Source organism: Rhinatrema bivittatum, chromosome 2 (genome assembly GCF_901001135.1).
Source record: "Rhinatrema bivittatum chromosome 2, aRhiBiv1.1, whole genome shotgun sequence".
NCBI classification, from domain to species: Eukaryota; Metazoa; Chordata; class Amphibia; order Gymnophiona; family Rhinatrematidae; genus Rhinatrema; species Rhinatrema bivittatum.
Window position 1 is genome coordinate 568530105 of NC_042616.1, and position 18611 is coordinate 568548715.

General features: G+C 44.2%; 1 protein-coding gene across 7 annotated transcripts in view; it reads right to left on the minus strand.

The window, feature by feature from the left end:
- LDLRAD4 (low density lipoprotein receptor class A domain containing 4) overlaps nt 1-18611 on the minus strand; it is a 963403-nt gene that overhangs the window by 66249 nt on the left and 878543 nt on the right. Inside the window, exon 1 of one of the 7 annotated variants that reach the window (XM_029590936.1) lies at nt 1251-1532. The exons of 4 other annotated variants lie outside the window; for them this stretch is intronic. Coding sequence is in view for 1 of the 3 variants with exons in the window: in XM_029590934.1 (XP_029446794.1) it covers nt 891-960 (70 nt within the window). In the remaining 2 variants the exon portion in view is untranslated. Of the gene's footprint in view, nt 1-684; nt 849-890; nt 1152-1250; nt 1533-18611 lie in introns of those variants that run through there. 2 more of the 7 variants (XM_029590934.1, XM_029590937.1) reach the window with 2 other exon arrangements.

Below are 18611 nucleotides of genomic sequence, written 5' to 3' on the forward strand. Positions count from 1 at the left end.
GAGCCTCCATCCTATGAAGAAGTTCCTCTAGGGGCTAGGGCAGCACTACAGCTCTTTCCAGATGGACGATAAGCAGAAATCACCTGAACAGGAGCTAAACAGGGTACACTGGTGTGTACACAAGCACAAGCTTCGTTGGAGACTTCCCTCTGGGTGCCCACCAAGCAAACTCTGTCCGCAGAGAACCAATTAGCAGTCAACTAACGGGGTTGGCAGGAAAATGCTCACTCCAATATTTATGCACCTTGGAGGGAAATAACCAATGGCTTTAACTTTTTACTCCTAAAACTTCAACCAGATCTATATTTTAAGCCTCCATGCATGCCCTTCAGTAGCACATCCACCTCTGGAATGAGGTTACCATCATCCCAGGCACTACTACACTGCACCTGCCTTATCCATCCCAAATGTCCTCAGGGGTGCACACAGAAAATGTTGCAGGGTGGGGGAGGGGAGAAAACAAAAACTGTATAAAAACAAAATCATGGAAAAAAATTTACAATTTGTCAATAAAATATGGGGGTGGGGAAAATGACCTCCCCCTACCCAAACATATTAAGACAAATGTCCTACTTTTCACCTTCTCTCTAATATAAGGACGTATCCATTGTGTGTCTGCAGCGCTGCATCCCTCTGGCACGCGCTATACAAAATGACGAGGATATCTTAGTCCAGAAAACAAACCTAGACTCGCAAACTTTCCAGCGTCATCTCTTCTCTCACATCATCTGCTTGCCCAGACTTCAGCTGGCAAAGACTGTGCAGAAGTCCCTTTTAGCCAGACACATGTGAGAAAACTCCTCCTGGTCGGTGAACCTGCAACGTGGAAGCTCCCCTCCCTCCTCGACAACACATGTGAAATTACAAACACGGAGCGCAGAGCCGAATACCTTTTCCCGACAACAGGTCTTTGAAGTGCGCCTCCTTCCCGGTGGTGCCGTTGCGCTGCTCACTGGACATAATCCTGCCCCTTGGCTGCAGCCCGGGCGCGTGCGGGGGGTGCGCGCGGCCCTCAGCGCATCCTCCCGCCCGGGGGAGGCGCGAGACGCTTCGGCTTCGCCCCCGCCGCCAGGCTGATGCGAGCCCTGCAGGACGAGCGGCGGCGGCGGCAGCAGCAATGTGCAAATGGTGCGGCAAAGCAAACCCCCCCCCCCCCCCCTCCACCCCTCAAATCCCGACACTGTCCCGGGCCCGCCCAAGCTCGCTAGCGGTGGAGCATTAAAAAAAAAAAAAAAGGTGCGCAAACAGACCTCATTAAAAATAAATGACACAGACAGAAGGATGCAGGGAGGAACCCTGGTATTGTAAGTCCCGGTCCCTTTTTTTGTGGGGGTTCCTAAAACCCTGAAGAGATTATGAACTAGCCCTTTGCACGCACGGAGAGAAACCCAGAGCGCTGCTTTCTCGCCTCCTGTCCGGCTGACACTCAGAGAGGCCACGGCTGCAATTCTTCCGTATTTCTGCTACAGTATGATGTGCGTCATTCCCTACCCAAAACACTTTCCTCGCTACTTCAGTCCAGACTGATGCTTGCTCCCTCTCTCGAGTTCACTGCCAAAAGTATCCTACTCTTGGCAGTCACTCACACATGCTCGCTGAGGGCAGCCCTGCACTGGAAGCTGGCGGTGTCTCTCCCTGACTCTTCCTCCTTTCAGGAGCTGTGGCTCCTGGCACAAATCCACATCCTCCGGAGGGCACACACTAAGGGCCTGCATCCTTCCTGCCCAGTTATCCGGGCCCATTCCTCCCTCACTCTCCCCCTGAGAAAAAAATAAAATACCAGTTTTTTTTTCTGCAGCATGAAGAAACACATTTTGCTCTTTAGTCTTGTATCTCAATGGTTGGGGTTTTTTTTAAACTTTATACTATATTTTTTATGAGTCAGCAACTTTATATATATCTTTCAATAACCTACTATGTTCCCTATAGGCAGCATATGCCCATCACATCCCATTCCAGCAGAGAACTGAGAGAATGCAGTCGCTACCTACAGTACCTACTGCTACAACTTCTGCATCTCATGTGTAATGCTGGACATTTTTGGGCTTATGGATGTACTAATTTTTTTTCCTACCGAGACAAAACTGGAAAAAACCTTTATTACATCTGCCTCTTTGTGAACCTATTCCCAAAAGGGAGCAAGGTGATGCAGCCACGAATATCGCCAATATCTTATGGCTCCCATACTCACAGTTACCATGGCAAATGAGGCACTAGCCTTCTGCTTCATTAAGAAACTTGCAAGGCACTAGTTTTAATTAGCATTAGTTAATCATATCAACATCAGCATCATTGTTTCCATGGGAGAAAAGGTAAAGGTACAAAGTATGTTAGGATCAAAGCGAGTGAGTGTATTGGGGAGAAGGGATGGTTTACACCATAGTACATCATGATTGCTTTTGTCCATCTTTAATAAGTCAAAGTGTTCTCCTCTTACTTAGCATTTTTCTGAGCAGACCATGCTGCTAAAACAAGCTGCCTCTACCTGTTAGCTATAAAGAGGGGACACTGTATATATTGCACAGAGATTTCCTCTTTATCTTGCAGGCTGCATGGAGTCATGCACTAATGATAAAAGCAAAGCTGTGATAACCCAACCATGGATTAGTGCATTTAAGAAAGGGAAACAATAAGTACCAGAAAATTGGCGGCTTCAGATATTCAGATTGTAAGCAGTAGTACTTGCATTGTATAAATAAAACATTAACACTGTGCTGCTTTATACATTCTATGTGTATATCCACTACAAAACCTTTCTTCCCTTTCATTTATCTCTTACACTTTCTTTAATTCCTCCTTGCTCTCACCTTTCTCCTCTAATTCTGTATTTTACACATCAGAGAGGGGCTGCAAACATTACTCCTGGGGGAATTCTGCGCAGAATTTTCATTTTCTGTGCAGAATTTGGTGAAAATGGAGCAGGCCCTGGTGTGCTACAAGTGGAGTCTTTCCTGCTCGCAGTGAAGATGGAGCAAGCCCCGATGCGCCATGATCAAAGCCTGTCCCACTCAAGGTGAAGATGGAGCAGGTCCCGGAGTGCTGTGAATGTTACCAGCACGTCCTCCACGCTGCTGACGAACCGAGGGCTTGGAGGCCTTTCGGATTCTGCTGCGAGCGCGCGGTCGCCTCTCGAGCAGGTGTAGTGAGCCCTTGGTCCACGGCGAGACTCAGGGAGGAGCTCCAAGCCACACCGTGGGAGGATAGCCGGTGCAAGCATGGAAAGCTAGGCGAGGCAAAGCTGAAGCAAGGACTAGAGAACAAGGTCTGACCCTCAACCGGACCTGCATGCCCAAGACAACCAACAACGCAATGTTGATTGATGAATGGTCCTCCAACTGTTCCAAGCCCTTTCGGACCTGCCGCTGGGTGACTGCATTGGGCAGCAGGCCGGACAGAGGACGAGGGTAGACAGAGTCCTTGGAACACAAGACTTCACAAACAAAGACTGCAGCGAAGACATCCCAGACGAGGGCTGAAGCGGAGACATCATAGATGAGAGTTGGGAAGGAAGACATTGGCACTGTCCGTCAGGGCGCCCTACTCAGCCCACCAACACGGGCGGACCCAATGGGCTGGTCGTGGACCACCCTGTCCCACTGCGCGCCCTACACAGCCCAGGAAGGCTGGTCGCGGACCACGCTGAGAATGGGACAAGCGCAGGGAAGAAGCGGGTTACTGCACTCCTGGCAGTCTGAAGCAAGCTGGAACATCAGGAACTGAAACAGGAACAAACATCTAGGAACGTCTGGAACCAACATCACGGAAACAGGCAGAGACACAGGACAGGGAGCCGTCAAGACAAGCGAGACCACAGAGGACCTGGATCGGTCAGAAAACACAGGCAACTGTGGAACCCAATCCGAAGGCCAACAGGAACTGAAGTGAAGGTCCTTTTATACTGCTGTATGCAGGCAACTCCCTGGGAGGAGTTCACCTGGACCGCCCCTCACCGGCCCTATAACTGCGGTGGAGTGCTGCAGGCCGGCCCCTAGGGAGAAGGGCGTGGCCAAACTAGGAAGTCCAAGCAGAGCCAAGCAAGACACAGGCAGGCCTCAAGAACAGCGAGGCCTCCCAGGCCCTGGAGCAAGTCCTGGATAGTTCACAGGCGAGGCCCTGGCTTCGGAGCGGCCTCCAGAAGAGAAGGTAAGATGCCTCCTGTGGCGCAGCCACAGGAGGGATCCCAACAGTGAGCACAGCCCATCCCACTCATGGTGAAGGCCCTGATGAGAGTGAGTGTGTGCTTCCGTGGGCATGTGTTGTAAGTAAGACTGCAAGCCGGGGGGGGGGGGGGGGGGGGGGGTGAGAGACAGCATATGTAAGGGTGCATGGGTATGGGGCCAGAGAGAGGGAGCCTATGTGAGGAGATTGTGAAGGCATGTGTATATGTGTGAGAGATTGGGAGCGGGGGTGTGTGTGTGTGTGAAAAAAGGTTTGTGTATATGTGAGGGAAGGGTGCTTGTTTGTGAGAGAGAGAGCATGTGTGAGGGTGTGTATTTGTGTGAAAGAGAGCCTGTGTGAAGGGATTGTGTGTGTGTGTGTGAGAAACAGCCTGTGTGAAGGGATGTGTGTGAGTGTGTGTGTAAGAGAGAGAGGGAACCTGTGTGTAGGGGAAGTGTGAGAGAGAGAATGAGCCAATGTGCAGGGGTGTGTGAGAGAGAGAATTAGGTAGCCTGTGTGAGGGTGTATGCATGAGAGAAAGAGGGAGCCTTTATGAGGGTATGTGTATGTGCATTAGAGAGAGAGGGAGCCTGTGTGTGTGTGTGAGAGAGAGAGAGAAGGAGGGGGACAGAGGGAGCCTATGAGAGGGGCAATACCGAAAGAGGGGTCAAACTCTGGGAGTGCAGATAGAGTGAAAAAGGTTGAGCCTAGAGGGGGAGGGGAGGGGAGAGATAGTGGCGGAGGAGTTGGGGTCTGAGAGGGAACAGTGAAAGACTGGCCAGGGGAGAAGGGAAAGAGAGTGGAAGGGACATTCTTACAGTGAACTTCTAGAGAAATTCTGCTCAAAATATTTAAAACTCTGTATCTTTTAAGTAATAACTTTTTTCCCTATTACATTTTAAAATTACTTAAAGACTGTCATGTATATTGTGTTATTTTGACTAATATAAAGTATGCAGAATTTTAAGTTTTTGTGCACAGAATTTTATCTTTTTTTGTGCAGAATTCCCTCAGGAATAAAACATTCATAAAGTCAGTGAGGAGGCCATAGGTCTGATATTCTCTGCGACTCACACAATCTGTTGCATGCATGGATCTTATAGTCTATCCATGTTTAGGCTGTTTAGCAAGAATGCTGTCTTTATTCTGAACCTAAACACAGAAGCAACGTATGATCCATACAAACTGTCAGTCGAATTTGTGAACCTAACAGTTTGTGTTCCAAACCTGCTTTAATTGTTTCTTGCTTAGCATCCTGCAGGTGAAATTCTATTGCTTGGTGTTGCATTTGATGGCTCGTCGGGGACAGCTTCACGGGGGCATGCTCTGGCCAGCAGCCACTGTCCCCCAACGCAGCTGTACACCACCAACCCCGCTCAAGATCTGGAGGCTGCTGAATGCCTCTGGCTCCTGCCTCTTCCTGCGCCCCTTAGGCACGCACGCCCAACGTCAAGCTTCTTAAAGGGATCACGGCGGGAAAGTCCCAGTGTCCCCTACTGATGACATCATCCTCTTGACCCTATAAAAGGGCAGCTGCCCCGACGCACTCAGCTTCAGCAACAGGTCCTCCTATGTTCTGTAGTGTGTGTGTTGCTTCCAGCCTGTTCCAGTCTTCGTCTGCCTAACTTGTTCCTGCGTCTGTCTGCCCAGCCTGCTCTAGCCTTATCTGTCCCTCTTCCTCCCCCCTCTCAGACGGATATACGGTTCTGACCCTTGCCTGGATTCTTGATAAGCTCCGATCCTTGCCAGGACATTTGATATGCCTGTCCGCCGCCTGCCTACAACCTTAGCCTGGCCATGGACCACGTCCTTTGTCATCAGCAGAGGCCTTTAAGTTCTGTCGGCCCCAGCAACCAAAGGCTCAACCCGAGAGGAACATGGGCTGTTAAAGATGAAGCTCCAGACCGGTCTCTGCTTCGCCTGGGTCCACCTACTAGTGGTGAGAATCTGCAGGGCTCCTCCCTGCAGGTAGAGCCAATCTCACCCCAGTCCAAAAGGTCCACAGATACAACACTTGGGTTGATGACCAAGTATTAGTAACGATAAAGCTTATGGGCTAATGGGAAGAGGACTCAAAGCAGAACACTTTGGGTATCACCACTTACAAGCCAGAAAGTATTTTCAACCTCAAAACCAACAGCCCTCTCCATCCCCATGGAAACCAAGAATCACAATAACCTTATGTGCTCAAGATGCAGACACCCATTACCTTTGCTCTCAACAAGGCTGGAATAATGCCAGCTCAGGAGTCAGGCCTGGGCTGTGAACTGAAATTTCCCATATGGCAGTTCATCTAGGATACTGAGGCTACTCCAATAATTCCCCAAGTCATAAACGAGCCATTATACTGGCAAGTATTTTACACATATGAAAAACATAATTTCATTTTACAAGTTATATCTGGTCAAGTAGCAGCACTGATTTATTAATAAAAATAACAAACAATACTGGACAATAATCATAAAAATTAGTCTACACTTTACTGGTATCATAAAGTGTGCTTAGCAGCCAATGAAAGTACATAAGGTATCATCATGTACTAGCCTCTTGTTGTGCAATTAATGCTTCTTTTTTATAGTTTTTTCTTCTTGCAACTAAAAGCAATTACAGCTTTTAAACCAAATCAAAGGGGAAAGCCGACAGTCACTCAGCAGCACATGGTTTGGAGGGAGGTAACTTTGAAGGATACTAATGAAGCATTAGAGTTAGGGCATCCCAACAGAGAGCTTGCAATAATAAGAAGAATAGTCCAAGTGCCTATAATTAAAAACTCACCTAAGCTAAAAGATTCCAATGTATCCCTGTCAACTGAAAAGCAGAATGTTAATACAAACAAATAATTCTTTGAAATGTTTTATGCTAATACCAGGAGTCTAAGAAGTAAGATGGAAGAATTAGAGTGTATAGCAGTGAATGATGACATAGACTTAATTGGCATCTCAGAGACATGGTGGAAAGAGGATAACCAATGGGACAGTGCTATACCGGGGTACAAATTATATCACAATGACAGAGAGGCGCATCTTGGTGGTGGGGTGGCGCTTTATGTCCGGGATGGCATAGAGTCCAACAGGATAAAGATCCTGCATGAGACTAAATGCACAATCAAATCTTTATGGCTAGAAATCCCTTGCATGTTGGGAAAGAGTATAGTGATAGGAGTATATTATCGTCCATCTGGCCAAGATGGTGAGAAGGACAGTTAAGTGCTATGAAAAATTAGGGAAGCTAACCAAATTGGTAGTGCAGTAATAATGGGAGATTTCAATTATCCCAGTATTGACTGGGTAAGTGAAACAGGACATGCTAGAGAGATAAAGTTCCTGAATGGAATAAATGACAGTTTTATGGAGCAATTGGTTCAGGAACCGATGAGAGAGGGAGCAATTTTAGATCTAATTCTTAGTGGAGCGCAGGATTTGGTGAGAGAGGTAACAGTGGTAGGGCCGCTTGGCAATAGTGATCATAACATGATCAAATTTGAATTAATGACTGGAAGGGGGACAGTAAGTAAATCCATGACTGAAGCACTAAACTTTCAAAAGGGAAACTTTGATAAAAATGAGAAAATAGTTAAAAAAAAAAAATTTAAAGGTGCAACTACAAAGGTAAAACGTGTGCCACAGGCGAGGACATTGTTAAAAAATTCCATCGTAGAAGCACAGTCCAGATGTATTCCTCGCATTAAGAAAGGTGAAAGGAAGGTTAAGTGACTGTGAGAAGGGCTAAAAAGTGAGGTGAAAGAGGCTATTTTAGCCAAAAGATCTTCATTCAAAAACTGAAAGAAGGATCCATCAGAAGAAAATAGGATTAAGCATAAACATTGGCAAGTTAAATGAAAGACAATGATAAGACAGGCTAAGAGAGAATTTGAAAAGAAGTTGGCCATAGAGGCAAAAACTAACAATAAAAACTTTTAAAATTTATCCAAAGCAGAAAGCCTGTGAGGAAGTTGGTTGGATCATTAGATGACTGAGGAGTTAAAGGGGCACTTAGGGAAGATAAGGCCATCGCAGAAAGATTAAATTATTTCTTTGCTTCGTTGTTTACTGACAAGGATGTTAGGGAGATACCTGTTCCGGAGAAGGTTTTCATGGGTGATGATTCAGATGAACTGAACCAAATCACGGTGAACCTGGAAGATGTGATAGGCCAGATTGACAAACTCAAGAGTAGTAAATCACCTGGACTGGATGGTATACACCCCAGGGTTCGAAAGAACTAAACAATGAAATTTCAGACCTATTTCAGTTAATTTGTAACCTATCATTAAAATTATCTATTGTACCTGAAGACTGGAAGATGGCCAATGTAACCTCGATATTTAAAAAGTGCTCCCCGATATTATAAAAGGGCACCAGGGGTGATCAGGGAAACTATAGACCGGTGAGCCTGACTTCAGTGCTGGGAAAAATCATGGAAACAGTTATAAAGATTAAAATCACAAAACAAATAGATAGACATGGTTTAATGGGATACAGCCAGCATGAATTTACCCAAGGGAAGTCTTGCCTCACAAATCTCCTACATATTTTTGAAGGGGTGAATAAACATGTGGATAAAGGTGAGCTGGTAGATGTGGTGTATTTGGATTATCAGAAGGTGTTTGACAAAGTCCCACATGAGAGGCTTCTAAGAAAACTAAAAAGTCATGGGATAGGAGGCAATGTCCTTTTGTGGACTGCAAGCTGGTTAAAAGTCAGGAAACAGAGAGTAGGATTAAATGGTCTGTTTTCACAGTGGCAAAAGGTAAACAGTGGAGTGCCTCAGGGATCTGTACTTGGACAGGTGCTTTTTAATATATTTATAAATGATCTGGAAAGGGGTACAATGAGTAAGGTGATCAAATTTGCGGATGACACAAAATTATGCAGAGTAGTTAAATCTCAAGAGGATTGTGATAAAGTGCAGGAGGACCTTGAGAGACTGGAAGACTGGGCTTCCAAATGGCAGATGAAATTTAAGTTGAACAAGTACAAAGTAATGCATTTAGGGAAAAATAACCCTTGCTGTAGTTACACAATGTTAGGTTCTATCTTAGGAGTTATCACCCAGGAAAGCAATCTAGGCTTCATAGTGAATAATACATTGAAATCGTCAGCTCAGTGTGCTGTGACGGTCAAAAAAGCAAACAGAATGTTAGGAATTATTAAGAAAGGAATGGCAAATAAAACGATAGGTGTCAAAATGCCTTTGTATCGCTCCATGGTGAGACAGCATCTTCAAAACTGAGTGCAATTCTGTTCGCTGCATCTCAAAAAAGATATAGATGCACTGGAGAAAGTGCAGAGAAGGGTGACCAAAATGATAAGTGCATGGAACATCTGCCCTATGAGGTAAGGCTAAGGAAGTTAAGGCTGTTCAGTTTGGAGAAGAGATGACTGAGGGGGGGATATGATCAAGGTCTACACAATCATGAAAGGTCTTGAACAAGTTAAAATAAATTGTTTATTTACTCTCTCAGATAATAGAAGGATTATGGGGCACGCCATGAAGTTAGCAAGTAGATCATTTAAAACAAATAGAGGAAATTCTTTTTCACTCAGCGCAAGGTTAAGCTCTGGAATTCATTGCCAGAGGATGTGGTTTCAGCAGTTAGTGTAACTGGGTTTAGAAAAGGTTTGGATAAGTTCCTAGAGGAAAAATACATAAACTGCTATTAATTATTAAGCAATAGTAGCTTGAGATTTATTTAATGTTTGGATACTTGCCAGGTACTTGTGACTTGAATTGACCACTTTTGGAAATAGGATACTGGGCTTGATGGACCCTTGGTCTGACCCAGTATGGCAATTCTTATATTCATATGAAACTCACAGCCCATAAACCTCAAAAGTCACAGACAACATGAAGATGTACCAACCACATGTAATGTAGTCCCCATGTAGCATGTTTTCGCAGTATTCCTATAAAGCACAATCCATCCAGTACTTAACTTGAACAGTCTATTTTGATAATCAGGAGAGGAGGAGATTCTTGATGGTGAAAACCATGGGAGCCTCTTAAAGTGCTGGAAGTGTAAACTGTATGTAAGCTTTGACAGAGGCAGCACTGGATGTCAACAGGAGTGGGTAATGTTTGAACTCCACTCCCGGTAGGGCAATTTAGGTGGGAGACCTCGGCAGCCTCGTTATATAGTTGGTTGGGGGTGGAGGTGGGAGGGTGTGATAGCAGCTATTCCAATATAGCCGGGGGTGGGTGGGGAGGATCAGCAGCAACACTGGTTCATTTTTACGATGTAGGGAGGAGATGTGGGGTGGGGTTTGCCAGGCTGCTATGGCATCTTTGCAGTTTGAGGATGGGGGGGGGAAAATGAGCCACAGCCTGGGGCCTACTTACCCGGATATCTTTTTAAAGCTATCCGGATAAGCAGCAAGTTATCCAGTCACACAAGGCCGAATAACTTAAAAACCTAACCGGTTATATTCAAACATAGCCGGTTAGGTTTTTTAGTTATCCGGCTCCATGTAGTCAGATAACTTTAGGATGAAAGAAGAGAAATAGATGCCTGTAGTCTTAAAACAATCCTTTATTGCAGTTCTGCTAGTGGAGTTCTGCTATCGCGAATGCTTCAAGACGCAACATAAGAGATCATACAGCTCTTTATATGATCACACTATATTCTTAGTCGATATATAACTAATGAATTCAAGAAGATTATTGTAAGCCCCTGAGGCAGCCGTTTTGAAACGGCGAAACTCGGCCAGAGTCGGGCTACCCTTGTGTCTCCACTGCAATAAAGGATTGTTTTAAGACTACAGGCATCTATTTCTCTTCTTTCATCCTGACGGCTATTATAGATCGCCTTCCTTCGTGCTTTTTGGGTCAGATAACTTTAAGCATGTACACTCAGTCGGACTTTTGTCCAGCAGGATAACTTCTGAACCACCCGGCTTTATTGAATATCGGCCTCCAGACTTATCCAAAGACAACGATGAGCATAAGGTCTGGACACCACAGAGCCCGGTTACAGAGCACTGTTTCAGCCAATATCCTGACACAGTCATCTCCTGAAGTCAGATTTCCTTCCAGTGCATCTTCAATGATATATACTTAACTCATGTTATAGAGCAACATTGGGAGGAAATTTTTAAAGGGATTGCACATGTAAATGTAACACTTGCACATGTATGACCTATTGGCAATTCAATAGCATATACTGTAGCACTTTTCAAAAGCCCACTTACACATAAGGTGCATTTACATATGTAAAACCCAGTTTTAAGCATGTAATCCTTTTGAAAATTATCCTCAGGGACGATAACTTTAAAACAAGCGCGCGTGGGCCCATATACGCTGGACTTTTAAATTGTTTGCGCAAGTGCGTGCGTGTTATATAAAATATGCCTAGCTTGCGTACGTGTGCTCCTAATTTTAAGCTGTAACACGAGGAAATGTTATTAGTGTATGTTTCCTTAGCACATTTTAAAACATGTGCGCGTGTAAGAAATAACCAGTTTGACCACTCAGGCCACCAGTTTGTCCTCTCTATTTCTAGGTCATCAAGACTCCTCTGGTTCTTCAGCCTGCACTCCTCCAATTTATCCAGACCCCCTCGCCCACTCAGTGTTTGGCTATAGCGAGTTTTTATTCCGACTTACACCTGAAGAAGAGCAGAAATAAATATGCGCAGGTAGCTGTCCTACGCGCACTGTGTTCGCAGGTTATAAAAATCGTGATTTATGGGTGGAAATGTTGGCCCCACCCCAGAATGTCCTGGACCCGCCCTCAGATCCTTCCCCTTTTCACACATTCTTTTGTGCGCGCATGCGCAAATACATGCATATTTTTCCAGGTTTTAAAATAAGAGTTGCTCGTGCTTGGTCCATATACTCACATATGTGGGCCTTTTAATGCGAGGAACTCTAAAAATGCACCCCTTAGTGAGCAGCACGGGTCATAGAAAATAGATAGAAGCTTCTGTGACCACCAGGGCTTTGAAAGCACATCATCATCCTTAGATAATTCTTAATGCTGGTAAAGGTATCATAGTCCGCAAAAAAAACCCCACTCTATGACAAGTGATAAAGAAAGCAAAATTTCTCCTATATTTCCTAATACCAATTTTTTTTCCAGTGTATTTACTTCCCCTTTCTCAGGAGTGACCAAGCTCCCTTGTTAAGGGCCTAAGTGCCTGCTAAGATTAACCCCCTTCTCCACTGACAAGCAGGCATGAATTAGCCATATTTAAAACACACTCTGTGGCTAATTCATCCTGCAGTCTATGGAGAACCCTAGCTACAGGTAAGCAAGCATGCTTTTAGTGCAATTCTTGTGCCAAAAGGGATTGCGCTGGTAGCAGCAGCAGCAGCCACCACTCTGCTGGGGTCCCAAGTCCCATGAGACTCAAAATGCAAGCATCCTGTAGCTAACACGCATGGAGCTGCCCTCCACCTGCCCGAGTACTTCAATGCAATCCATTTTTTTTTTAAAATTTATTTTAAAAGTCTTGTAGCCCACCCATCCAGACAAACAGCTATGCTAGGCAGGGAACATTAATACATAAACATTAAAACATGAACAATACAATGGGTTAAGCAGAATAAAAATAAACACAGCAGACAAGACTCTGCTAGGAAATGGCGATTTCTTTGATACCGTTTCTCTTGATCTCCTTCAGTTTCTCCTTTTTTTTAACCAATTCTGGGTAACCTTTCTTTTTTACCGGCACAGTTCTATTCCATATACTGTATAAAAAATTAGCAGATAACGGGATGAGGATTGGTGATTTAGTGATCCCAGGCACAGTCACTATGCAATCTTTTCAATTCTGGAAATGGCTTCTTTATGTAATTGTAAATTCGCCATTATATTTCCGCAATACTTATGCAAACACATTTAATATTCACTTCATCCCAATTCACTTCCTCTTTGTGTCGTTTTGAGCAAAGAAATGCTTCAATATTTAGCATTTATTAGTTTCTTGTCAATATGAATCCTCAAAATGTTATACTAGCTTTGGCAGACATCTGCAATAAGGGCTGTAATTTAAATCCTCAGCGAAAAGATATATTTCAGTGTAATTTTGCTAATATTAAGACATCTACTAATGTTGACTTTTGTCAGTTTCAATTTAGTATAATGCACAGAATGATAATCTAACAACCACTGAGAACTAAGCAAATGGGTCTTATTGGATCTGTTTAAAATGCAAAACTAAAGGTTTATGGTCCTGCACAAAAATACAAATGTTTTGGAAAATGGTGGTTCACCAATTGGGAAAGAAAGTGTATTTTTTCTGGACTTTTGTATTTTGAATTTAGATCCCCATACCTTTGTGGCGAGATACCACAGATTATTTTGTAGTTGCTAAGAAATGTATATTTTTCAATTGGCTGAAAGACTTATGCTCCTACCTTTCTGGACTGGTCTGAATCTACATGGAATAACAGGTCAGCTCTTCAGAAGTCCTCTAAAAAGTATGCAGTTATTTATCAAATCTGGGGACCTTACCTGACAGCTTTGGCAGAGGAATATAAGCAGCTAATGCAGAAAAGATGATCTTTCTTCTTTAGTTGGACCAATATAAGTCCATTTTTGGTATTCATTAATAACTATTTCATATGTCGTCTCTCATGGAACACTTTGGTCAGTGTTTTGGTTTATATTCTTGTTGTCATTTGCTTTTACAGGGAGAAAAGGGGAAATAACCTTCGTTGACTGGAAACCACATTATAAAATGTATTTGCAATTTGACAATGAATATTAAAAAGATGAATCCTTAAACATAACAGAGAAACTTACTTTAAAAGTTTGACAGTGAATTATTATTGGGGGACCCAGATTATTCTGTTGAAATTGACTTTCAGCAAGGCCTTCAATTTATTTCTGTTTATTGCTAAATGCAAAAATATATATAATTCACAACTGCATTACAAGAAACACAGAAGTGTGTAATTGCATGTGCACAAGTTCTATCCCATGCCATTACTCATTTGGCCTTTCTTATTTATTTTCTCTCTCTCTTCCGATGGTGAAAGTTTTATTTTTCATGGGGGAGGGTAAAAAAAAAAAAAAAAAGAAACACACCTCACTATGAGGGTTCTATTATATGTGGAAATCCGCCTACGCCTCAGATTTTATACACAGCGGAGGCAGATCAATATACAGTACGCTTTGTAGCAGCAATAAAGATTTCATTAGTGCTGGATTGAGTCTCAGTTCTGAGCTTTCTTATTTTAATCATTTGAAAGATATTTCTTGAGAACATGCTTGCGATGGTTTCACAGCTCGTTAAGGAATGGGGACTAGTTATGGAGTATATGAATTATTAGCCATTTGGATAATTGAAACATTAGAAGATGCTTTTTACCATATATTTACAAACTGGATATATGAGATGCAGAATTCTTACTAGAGCGGGCAGAAGACACATAAGCAATTAACTTAAAAGTTCATCATCCTCCTTGACAGGCCTGGCTTTAAGAGATGAATGCTACAGTAACCATACATCATTATAACTTTTTCATACATTTTATATGTCCGAGTTATTAATAATGAAGATTTATTTTTTATTTTTTTGTAGGGGCATGGGTTGCAAGGAAGGGCTTCACTCTTGGTTCAAGTAGTAATGGGTTCACGTTTACCAGCTGCACAGCAGCTGGAGAAAGTAGTGGTTCTGGAGGTGATAGGGGCTCACAAGAGCATCAGGACAGATAACATAGCAGATGGGCTGCAGAGGATCTGAAGCGCCCACATGGGTGAATATGTGTTTGATTCTAAGATCTCAGCACGCAGCACTGCACCTAGAGGGCTAAAAGTGAACAGCTGGCTAAAGATCCCACTTCCCCCAATTCCCTGGCCATACTGCCCATTAGAGTGTATAAACAGACATTAAAGAACAATATTACACTACAGTGCGAAAGCAGCCCATAAATTCATAGAAACCCTTCTTCGCTTAAGGACTTGTGGATGGAAAGATCATGAAATGCTCTGCGAGACCCTGCAATAACGTCTTACTCACAAGAAAGCAACTTCCACAGAAAAAAAGAATTGTGGCAATGACCCAAACTGTGCTCCATGTAGCTATATATTATTTTCTTATATTCCATAAAATGTGTCCACTTCGTTCATCAATTGCTTTGCACCAGCTGCCGCATTTGAAGACTAGTTGTGAAGAAGCTGTAGAAGTCAATGCTTTTGAAATGTACATCCCAAATCTAGAATGCTAGTGTCTCATGCAACCAAACTAAAAGCAGTGTCTATGGCTCACAATCTGCAGATAATCCCCAATAAGTTGATCAGAGAGTTTTATACATTCTCCATAGCATTTTACTCTTGGTTGGAAGCTCTGAGACACACATCATTACAGGCGATCACAATGCAACTATAGCGTATTTGGGCCGGCTGTGGCTGCAGGAACAGTTTCAGGAATACCACAAGACTTGACTAACTTGGTTTGGGTGTAATTATTTATTTACAATGCGTCAAAAGTGCAAACATCAAAGTAATAGCTCACCCTGCATCAGGCACACATATTAGGTAGACATACAGCATACGGATGTCCCATGGGGTCCTACCAGCTCTCCTGAGGCCCCCCCAAGCTCTCTAGTCCTGGGTTCTTATGGCAGGATGAAGGGAACCTCCCTTCACCCAGAATCCTTTGCAGCTTTCTGCCTTAAGGAGGCCTGGGTTAAAAGCCTGAAACAGGCTCCTTAAAGTAGAATGAGGGAGTTGTCGGTATACTCTGTCACATATCCTCCCACTCAGCTCAGCTTTGTTAGGTTGAGTGTCCAGATATGCCTGGGGTACACCCTGGCTCAGCTTCAAATACTAGGGGTGTGCATTCGTTTGCAACATATTGGCAATCCACAATATATATGCCATATTCGTTGTATTCGTGGGGGTCACGAAACGTATGGCGAACCCTCACGAATACAACGTATCACTAATGAATAAACCCCCACCCTCCTGACCCCCCCCAAGACTTGCCAAAAGTCCCTGGTGGTCCAGCGGGGATCCTGGAGCGATCTCCTGCACTCGGGCCGTCGGCTGCCGGTATTCAAAATGGCACCGATAGCCCCTGTGACATAGTAAGGGCAAAGGCTATTGGCGCCATTTTGAATACTGGCAGCCGACGGCCCTAGTGAAGGAGATCGCTCCAGGAACCCCGCTGGACCACCAGGGACTTTTGGCAAGTCTTGGGGGGGGGGGGGTCAGGACGGTGGGGGGTTGTAGTAAATTAAATTTAAAGGGTTGGGAATAGGTTTTTGGGGGGAAACGAATACATATGTAACTAATGAACGGATCAGGGTCCCCCGAGAACGGATGCAACGGATTTGGGTCCCGACGAATACGATTACCGAATGGGATGAATCCGTCCTTGCTGCACATTCCTATCAAATACATACTGTCTCAACTACCCACGCGTTGTCTCTATACAGATGCAAAATGGGGATAATCTCGACACAGGATTACTGGGTACGGGAGTTTGGGGAAGACACCCGCTTCTAGCTCGGCTTGTCATGCAGCAGTCATCAAGAGAATGTGGGAGGTTGAATAATTCCGTTCATCCCCATGTATACATGTTAATGTCGCTTTCCTTTTATAGTTGATGTGTCCTGGTCACAGTAAATCCTGGAGAATGAACATTTTGCTAAAGCCGGAATCCACCAAGGCCTGGGTAGAAGCTCCCTCCAGTTCTACCTGGATTGTGAAGTCCTTAAGTCACTCATGCAGGGCATCCACAAAATTGCAGCTTTGGAGTTTTGACAATTTGTAATTCCAAGCATGTTAACCATGTGTCATTATCACTATGGGGCTCTGTCCCCGTTCTTTGCTCCTTCTTGCGTTGCTCTGCTAACTTTTGTTCGCACTCCAGATGATCAAGCCAAGGACATTCTTACTTTGCATGAACATCTGTTTTACTGAAAGCACACTCCCGTAGGGTCATTCAGGTTTCTGCCTACCAGGTTCATTTAAAGACTTTTCAGTTTCCAGCTGCCTATATGGACAGCAGTCTTCTTCATGCCCGTTCTCCGCACGAAGGGCACAAAAAGAGGGGGGTCTGCAAAGCCCCATTTTTGGGTTGTTCCCATATCCGTATTTCCCTTTTTTTGGGTTATGGGTCGCCACTGCTTCAGAGCATTATTTTTAAGTATGTGTATTTCTTCCTTGGGGGTTGGCTAGGTCAGCAGGCTAACATTCATAGGTTTGCTTTGGCCATACCGACAGTCCCTTGCCAAGTGTTTTTTCTGTCCACACTTAAAACATGTGAACGAGATTGACATCTGGAACCCTGATACAGAGCTGAGCCCCCTATCTCAGAAGTTCATTGCTAATGTCCTCTGTCTTCTGTACCACACCAGTGCACTGTTATGGGTTATCTCTCCAAGCCCCTTATGCCTGCAGGCATTGACTGTACCTGGTGGAAGGTTTCCACCAGTTCTAGGGCTCTCTCCAGGGTGAGCCCAGTATGTTGGCAGATCCAAATCCACATGGGACAGTCCAGACTCTCTAGGAACTGCTCCAGGTGTATTTGATGAGCCACTTCCAATCCTGACCTTGCCTCCGGCTGGAGTCACTTCCACCTGGTATCATTCAAATGATGAAAGAAGTTTCTGGGGCTCTCCTGGGCTGTAGGGCTGCCCATCCAAACTGCTGCCGATAGTATTTTGGGAGTACCCCGCTCTCTTAGTATAGCGGCCTTGACATCCTCATAGAAAGCCCTCCCATCTAGATTAGTAGCCTGGAACGTCACTTGATTTTTGCCTGTGAACAAATTAGCCAAGTAAGTTGTCCAACTGGTCTCTGGCCAGGCCAACCGGGGGTGGTCTGTTCAAAATTCTTTATAAAGACTTCCAGGCCCTCTCCTCCCTTCATCTTAAACAGGATATGTGAAGATAAAGGTACCTGAGGTATTCTGGACATAGTCGCTCGCAGGGCCTTAGCTAGCTGAGTTAAGATAGTGCTTTGTTGCGTTAATTGGTCTTGCAGCTGCTGCTGTTTATCTATTTGTGTCTGTACAGCACTTTGCAGCTGTTGCTGCCCTGAGGCCAGGACCTGTATTACCTGCTCCATTTTATGTCCCTTTGGGGCCAGCTCCCAAACAGATAACTCACACAAGGCAGAGACAACCAAAAACACCTGCTGGCCTGTCTGGCCCTAACTTACTAATTGACTCCTAACTGCTCAGGCGGGGATATCCCCTTGGCCTGCTGTAGTAGAAACTGAAGTCAAAAGGCCCCAGGAAAAAAAACTCTGCATTTTTTTTCTTCTTGAAGGCAGTGGTTTTTACTTGTGCTTCCTGCTTAAGCACAAAAAAAAAAAATGAAGATAGTATGCAATGATATTATCCAATAAATTACTATCAGCATTATCATGTCTACCTGGAGGCAAAGAAATGTATGGTATATTGTACATTTTATTCTTTTTCTTTGATGCAGCCAGACTGCGTTTTGCAAAGCACATTAAACCAGATCAGGGTCTCTGGAAAAGTTCAAGTGAAATACATT